Source organism: Nematolebias whitei, chromosome 5 (genome assembly GCF_014905685.2).
Source record: "Nematolebias whitei isolate Nwh7 chromosome 5, NemWhi1, whole genome shotgun sequence".
NCBI classification, from domain to species: domain Eukaryota; kingdom Metazoa; phylum Chordata; class Actinopteri; order Cyprinodontiformes; family Rivulidae; genus Nematolebias; species Nematolebias whitei.
The window spans coordinates 220,594-228,945 of record NC_056502.1 but is presented as its reverse complement, the minus strand read 5'-3'; the positions used below and the strand labels follow the sequence as shown (position 1 = coordinate 228,945).

General features: G+C 44.3%; 1 protein-coding gene across 1 annotated transcript in view; it reads left to right on the top strand.

The window, feature by feature from the left end:
- Positions 1–8,352, top strand: part of tmem79b (transmembrane protein 79b) — a 77,067-nt gene that overhangs the window by 8,486 nt on the left and 60,229 nt on the right. Inside the window, exons 2-3 of the mRNA XM_037676662.1 lie at positions 917–1,485; positions 1,617–1,811. Of these exons, the coding sequence (XP_037532590.1) occupies positions 972–1,485; positions 1,617–1,811 (709 nt within the window). The 5' untranslated portion in view covers positions 917–971. The remainder of the gene's footprint in view (positions 1–916; positions 1,486–1,616; positions 1,812–8,352) is intronic.

Below are 8,352 nucleotides of genomic sequence, written 5' to 3'. Positions count from 1 at the left end.
TGTATGCTGTTCAGTGTCAGGAGGGCTGTGATCAGTCTTACATCGGGGAAACTAAACAGCCACTGGCCAAAAGGATGGCCCAGCACAGAAGATCAACATCATCAGGCCAGGACTCTGAGGTCTACATTCATCTCCAGGCCAGCGGTCACTCTTTCAGGGATGAAGATGTTCCCATCCTGGACAGAGAGGAACGATGGTTTGAGAGAGGGGTAAAGGAGGCCATCTTTGTAAAAAGAAATCGTCCATCATTAAACAGGGGTGGAGGCTCCGGGTTCAACTTCCCCCTCTTACAATGCTGTGATTGCTAGTATCACTCAGCCCTCTGTGAACAGTAAACAGCCATCAGTGTGCTAATGATCCATTGTTAGGCTGATGGTCCTTCTTGAGCATGTGATCAGCTGGTTTTGGTTGTCAGCAGCAAAACTGGTTGATCCACTCTGAGACGGTGCTATTTAAGAGACTGAGCTGAATGCAGCACCTCAGACTGAGGAAGTCTCTTGGATGAGAGACGAAACTTTTCTAAATTTTTTTGTTTATTTGCTTTGATTTGTTTTTTTGAATGTCCAGAGGACCAGATTTAACTTTTTTAGATTTTTCTACCTGGGTTATTGAGCATGCATCAGGAGATTTATAATTATTGTATGGTTTATAATAACTGACAACTTGTAAAACATTTTTTATGAAATTAAAAAACTTGATTTGGACATAGATCAGTCATTATTTCTAACAAGGTTAAGTCGTCATTAGGACGTAACCTTGTTAGGTTTTTCTAATCTATTCTATATTCTTTTATTGAGCAGCGTCAGGACAGTGTTTTTATCTGTTTAAAGGCACTTTTAAATCATAAATAAACATAACAAATTACAGACATTATTGTTTAGTTTGTTTCACTGTTACCTGTCCTTTTTTTCCTCAGATTGACAGACGTGTCTCTTCTGACAGACAATCAACTTCCAACGGGACGTCCCAAAATGGAAGACAGCGGAGGGTCAGAAATGAAAAAACTTGAAGGAGAAGACATAGCTCAAATGTCCACCATAATAGACCAGCGTACAATGCAGTGTCCCTGGGACAAAAAAGCTGCAGCACAGACATGTGGACAGGCAGTTACAGGTGACACAATGAGTTTGAGATCTGATTTTTCTCACAGTGAGGTGTCTAGTTGGACAGAAAGTGAGCGAGAGCTGAAGGCAGAACAGGGAATGAAAGGGGGAGCGGTGGAAAAGGGGGTGGGGCTTGCAGGTGAAGGAATAGAACACCCTAGAAAAGAGGAGGAGGAAGCTGTAGAGAACTACCTGCCAGAGAAAGCAGCTCAGGTGTTTGGTCCTGCTGCAGCTATAATTCCATCCCCCTCTTCACCTAAAGACACTGAGACATTCATGGAACTGGAGTCAGAAAGGAGTCCTTTTCTGGGTTCTCAAGAAGTGAACTACAACCAACATGGCTACCAGTTTGAGTTTACAGAGGATGCACCCCCTGCTCGGTGTAAGTATACCTGTCTCTCTGACCTGTGTTCTGTTGGTAGGTGGTATTTAACCCGTTGTTCTGTTTATGTCAGTTGGGCAAGGTTTCTCTTTCATCTATCTCCCTACCTGAGTCTCACCTGTTTGTTTCAGGTGTTTGGGGATGTCCAGGTAGAGATGCACTGAAGATAGGTGTGTCCTTGATAACATCAGCACTCCTCTTCCCCTTTCTGGTGTGGGGAGGGTTTGTCTTCCTGCCGTTTGACGCCCCTTTAATGGAAGGAGCCCCTCTCAGGCTGGTCTACACATTGCGCTGCTCCGTGTTTGCTGCTGCCCCCATCGTCCTTGGTGAGTCCAAATTGGACCAAGAGGAATCTGTCTGTCTCTCACTAGCCTTCTTTCCTGTCTTTCTCTAGGACTATTGCAGTGGTTTATTATCTGGGTGTCCAAATACTTCTTTAAAAAGTCTTCAGTTAATCCAAAATGCTGCTGCCAGATTCTTAACTGGAGTTAGTGGGAGAGATCACATCTCTCCAGTTTTAGCTTCTCTCCATTGGCTCCCTGTCAAATCCAGAATAGAATTCAAAATCTTACTTCTAAGCTACAAAGCTCTCAACAACCTAGCTCCATCTTATATTACAGATCTTATTGTTCCATATTTTCTTAACAGAGCACTTCGCTCTCAGACTGCAGGCTTACTCTTGGTTCTTAGAGTTTCCAAAAGCAGAATGGGAGGAAGATATTTGTTATCAGGCTCCTCTCTTGTGGAACCGACTTCCAGTTTCTATCTGTGAGGCTGACACATTGTCCAGTTTTAAGACTGGGCTTAAGACTTTCCTTTTTGATAAATCCTATAGTTAAGGTTGGCTTGTTATGCTGCTATAGGCTTAGAGTACTGGAGGACAAATTGACCCCATTTCCTTAAATAGCACCTTCTCAGAGTGGATCAACCAGTTTGCTGCTGACAACCAAAACTAGCTGCTCACATGGTCAAGAAGGACCATCAGCCTAACAATGGATCATTGGCACACTGGCTGTGTACTATTCACAGGGGGTTGAGTGATACTAGCAATAACAGCATTGTAAGAGGGGGTCAGTTGAACACGGAGGCCTCCACCCCTGTTTAATGATGGACGGTTTCTTTTCACAAAGATGGCCTCCTTTACTCCTCTCAAACCATCATTCCTCTCTGTCCAGGATGTGAAAATCTTCATCCCTGAAAAAGTGACCGCTGGCCTGGAGATGAGCGTAGACCGCGGAGTCCTGGTCTGATGATGCTGATCTTCTGTGCTGGTCCATCCTTTTGGCCAGTGGCTGTTTAGTTTCCCCGATGTAAGAATGATCACAGCCCTCCTGACACTGAACAGCATACATAATATTACTCTGTTTGTGCCAGGGGACTGGATCTTTGGGATGAACCAGTCTTTAATGTATTTTGGGGTTTAAAAGCCACTGGGACGTTATGTTTAGAAAATAAACGTCTCAGTTTCTCTGATGCTCCCTCAACATACGGAATGACCACTGGTCTGGGTCTGGGTTCCTCCTTTTCACCTGATGGCTGGCTGGAGTCCTGTTTGGGTTTCTTCTCTGCTTTCAGGAAGGCCCAGTTAGTGTATCCACATTGCTCTAGAGCCTGTCTTGTGTGGGATTTCTCTTTCTGCCTGGCTCCTGAGTTAGTGGGGACGCCGTCTGCTCTGTGATACAGAGTCCTGATGACTCCTAACTTGTGCTCCAAAAGGTGATGGGAGTCAAACTGCAAATACTGGTCTGTGTGGGTGGGTTTGTGGTACACCTCGGTTTGCAAATGTCCTCTATCAGAGACAGAGACCTCACAGTCCAAGAAAGCCAACCTGCCATTTTTTACATCTTCTCATGTGAACTTGATGTATTTATCCACAGAGTTGATGTGGTCAGTAAAAGGTTGGACTTCCTAAGATTTTATTTTAACCCAGGTGTCGTCAACATACCTGAACCAATGACTTGAAAAGGACATCAAGGCTCTCTTTTCTACCTCCTCCATGTACAGGTTGGCAACAATAGGAGAAACTGGAGACCCCATAGCACACCCATGTTTCTGCCTATAATATTGCTCCCCATATGTGAAGTAGGTTGACAGCTGGCACAGTTTCAAGAGTTGACACAGTTGTTCTGTGGAAAGCATGGTCCTGCTGCTCAGAGTGGTGTCTGATTTTAATCTTAAACTACCACCTCTACTGCATCATCAACAGGAATGCACATAAAGAGTGATGTGACATCAAAAGAGACCATTGTTTCATCAGTCTCCATGATGACATCCCTCACCTTATCCACAAAGTCCATGGTGTTCAGTATGTGGTGTTCTGAGCTGCCAACTAAAGGGATGAGTACAGACGCCAGATATTTGGCAAAATTGTAAGTCACAGAGTTAATCTTGCTAACAATTGGTCTTAAAGGTACACCTTGTTTGTGGATTTTAGGTAAACCGTACAGACTAGGTGTGGCCTCCCCTGAGTACAGTCTGTGGTACGGAATACGGTCAATAGCCTTGTCCTGCTCCAAAATTTTCAGGCAATCTATTAACTTCTTCTTGTAACCACTTCCTGGATCTCTTTTCATAGGTTCATAAGTGGTTAAGTCACTAAGGAGTGTCATAACTTTCTCATGATAGTCTTTCTGGTTCAAAATCACTGTGCACCTTCCTTTGTCTGCTGGGAGAATTATGATGTTTTTGTCCTTGCTAAGAGTGGTGAGTGCATCCCTCTCCTCTCTACTGATGTTGTACCACATGAGGTGCGAATGACAATAAAGAACCTCTGACTCTGACTCTGATGTTGGAAGGTGGTGGTTTGGCATTGCTGAAGCAGGATGAATATTTGCTTCTGAGTTGTTCTGCTTCACCCTCTTTCATTTTGTTGTTGTGGATGGCTGATTCTGTGGCTGTGATCATCTCCACCAGAGGAAGTTTACTTGGTGCAACTGCAAAGTTCAGTCCCCTGGCAAGAATCTCTGTCTCCGGCTGGGTGAGCTGTAGGAATGTGCGATATGGCATAATATTCATATCACGATATGTATTGTGAAGGGTGGTGATTAACGATATACATCGCAATATGTTTTGGGTATAAAACTTAATGGGAATTTTTCAAAAAGTATAGGGTGTCCTTTTGCCATCATATATTTTGAATTAAGAAAATTCCACTACTAGGTCCAGAGAGTTTTTAAATAATAAACAAATCAAGTATTAGGCTTCTTGCTTGTAGTGCAAAACAGTGCAAAATATATAAAATGTAGTTTTAGCCATATGTTTTAAACAAAAGAATATGTTGTTAACAGTTTCCAGTCTTACTTAAGAAATGAATAGCAACAGAGCAGTATTTTACACTGAAACACTTCATCCTCCAAACCTCTAGTGGGCGTCTCCTTCCGCTATTATGGAGAGCTGACACAAAATGAGTCTGTGGCTTTGACCAGAGGGTCTTGCAGTAAAATCACACAACACAGCGTTCTTTTCACAGATCAGAGAGCAGGTTTCTCTAAAGCTGACCAACGCTTACTTTAACTAAGGATGGAAAAAAAAAAATTTCGAAGGAACACAGCGTTTTGCGCATGCGTCAGAATACGGCAACACTACGGCAAGCCGGGCGTAGCCGGGCGTAGCTTGTAGCTTTGCTACTTGGCTCTTGAAGAAAAGACTTTAACGCCACTTGCGCACAGTTTTCAACTCAAAAAAGTAACGATTAAATCTGACAGCTCTGAATTTACACTTGAACACCACTTACGCACAGTTTTCAACCAAAAAAGTAACGATTAAACTGACAACTTTGATTTTTACATCAGACACAGCATTACTGTGGTTAGCTGGTAGAAGACAGATCTTTATCATAGGCTAAATTTCTATAGTTTCTACCGTATACCGTATATATTGCGCATTCCTAGTGAGCTGTCTGTCAGATAAATTCTTCACCCACTTTTCTGTCTCCCTGGCATGTAATTGACTACTGGAGTGTTGTCCTACACTGAATGTGTTGTTAGATCTTCTGGTAAGATGGCGCCCGTGTACATGGCTTGCAATCTACCTCTGCTGATGGTGTTTGGATTATTTTTGTTTTGTTCGTTTTTTATCTGTGGCATAAATTCACTCCTAATGTATGACAGACAACAGCTTCTGGATCTTTGTTTTTCTGTCACTGATATCGCTTATTGGTCCATTATCAGCATACCTCTGGACCCCCCCCACCCTCCTCCCCGCTGGCAAACGTGCCAGTTTACCTCCGCTGGGCTCCTCACCTCCATGCCCAGAGATATCGCTTCAGACGCTGGGGAAAATGTGCTGGTCAGTTGGTGAAGCTTAAAGCTCTGCGCGCTGGATCTTCCTTTTCAGCTGGTGGTCATGGTTTCCATCGCCAGCTTCCCGCATGCCCGGATCAGGTACCCAACGGGAGTTGTCAGCCGGTGCACCGCTCGGACCGACCTGGAGGGGCTGTTATTGAAAATCTGCGGCCATTAGCGTGCGCTAACTCCACCGCTGCTGGCTCCACTTCGGACAGTATCCGGATGTGTTTGGTCAACGCAATATCTGTTACCACCAAAACTTTTATCCTCAGGGACCACTTTCAAGAGTACGGGTTAGACTTTTTCTGCATCACAGAGACTTGGATGTCTCCGGGTGAGTCCAGCGCCTTGACGGAATTATTGCCACCGAACTGTCTGTATTTTAACGCACCGCAGCCATCAGGCTGGCGCGGTGGTGGATTATTAACAATATTCAAATCAACTTTTGACTGTAAACAATTGCCCATCCCAGTTTCACACGCCAGATTTGAGCTGAGCGTCTTTGAACTCAGACATTCACCTCAGACTTTATTTGCACGCGTCTACCGCCCACCTCGATCTAAGGATTTCATAAATGAGTTTTCTGACTTCTTAGCTGAAATCACACCAAAATATGAGCACGTTTTCATTATTGGGGACTTTAATTTGCATGTGTGCTGTCCTGAGAAGCCCTTGGTTAAGGACTTTTTAGATGTATTGGACTCATTTAATCTAACTCGGCATGTAAACAGTCCCACCCAAGAGCGTGGACATACACTGGACCTTGTTTTAACTCATGATGTGACTGTTAATAATCTTGTTATTGGTGATAAAGTTTTTTCAGACCACATGCCAGTTCACTTTGAGTTCACCCTCCTCCATCTAACTCCTAAGTCGTGCATTCCTGCATGTAGGACCCGGACCATTAACCACTTCACTGCCGCACGTTTCACAGATGTTTATAACTCTGAAATGAAAATTCAGCCCCCGGTGTTTCTCACCACCACTGAGGAGCTGACATCCCAGTTCAACTCTGTCTGCTTAAAAACTATGGACCATGTTGCATCTGTTAAAACCAAAAAATCAAAACTCTGAGCAGAACCTTGGCTGAGTGACGTCACCAAGGCCGTTAGGCAGCAATGTAGGAGGGCGGAGCAAAAGTGGAGGAAAGACAGGCTACAGGTCTCTTTTCAAATACTTAAAGAGAGTTGGCGCTGTTATCAGAAAACAGTAAAAGCTGCTAAATCAAAATTCTTCTCCGATATAATTACCTCAAACTCTCACAACCCACGTGTCCTCTTTTCCACCCTAAACTCTGTTCTCCACCTCACTAAACCATCACCTCTGGAAGCCTCAACTGAGCTGTGCGACAACTTCTTACATTTCTTTGTGGAAAAAATTGCGACCACCAGGGCTCTCATTTCCCCTCCAACTCATGACCCATCCATCCCACCTCAGTCTGTAGCTCTATTTGACCATTTTGAACCCATCACTATCTTCTCTAGAGCAGGTCATGTGCAGCTTGAAACCTTCTGGCTCCCCCTTTGATGTGGTCCCCCCTCGACTACTAAAGGAGGTTTTTCCTACTCTAGGTCCGTCCATTCTTGCCATAGTAAACAGTAGTTTATCCACTGGCGTGGTGCCAAAATCCTTTAAACATGCTGCTGTCCAGCCTCTCTTGAGAAAACCAAACCTTGACCCCCTCACTCGTTTCCAACTACCGGCCTGTCTCCAAACTCCCATTTGTTTCTAAACTACTGGAGAAAATAGTCGAGTCCCAGTTGAAGTGCTTCCTGGAAGGTCACACCATCTTAGAGCTTTTCCAATCTGGCTTTAAACCTCTCCACAGCACTGAAACTGCCGTGCTGAAGGTCTTTAACGACATCTTCAGATTCACAGATACCTGTGATTCTGTGCTGCTTGTCCTGTTGGACCTCACAGCCGCCTTTGACACCATCGACAATGAGATTCTCATTGTTAGGTTGGAGCAGTGGGTGGGCATCACAGGATCAGCCCTCAATTGGTTCAGATCTTACCTCGCTGACGGATCCTTTTGTGTCTCCATCAAGGATTTTAGTTATGCAGAGGCAGAGCTTAAATGGGGGGTTCCGCAGGGGTCCATCCTGGGTCCCCTCCTATTCTCTTTATACCTGCTGCCGCTTGGTGCTATTTTCCGGAAACACAACATACCCTTCCACTTCTATGCCGATGACTGTCAAATTTACTTCCCCCTAAGACACAATGGTACATGCTCTATTCAACCGCTGCTCGACTGCCTGGCTGACATCAGGGACAGGATGGCTTTAATCTTCTTAAGTTTCAATGAAAAGAAGTCTGAAGTCATGTTGTTCCCTCCCAACGACACAATCACAAACCACTGCATCAACCTTTCCGCTCTAACCCTGTCAGAAAAACAAAGAGTCACTAATCTGGGCGTGATAATGGACCCTTCCCTGAAACTTAACAATCATGTAAACATGATTGTTAAATCATGTTTCTTCCAACTGAGGCGGCTGTCTAAACTGAAGCCCATATTGTCCAAAAATAACCTGGAGACAGTAATACATGCATTCATTACATCTAGGCTTGATTACTGCAATTC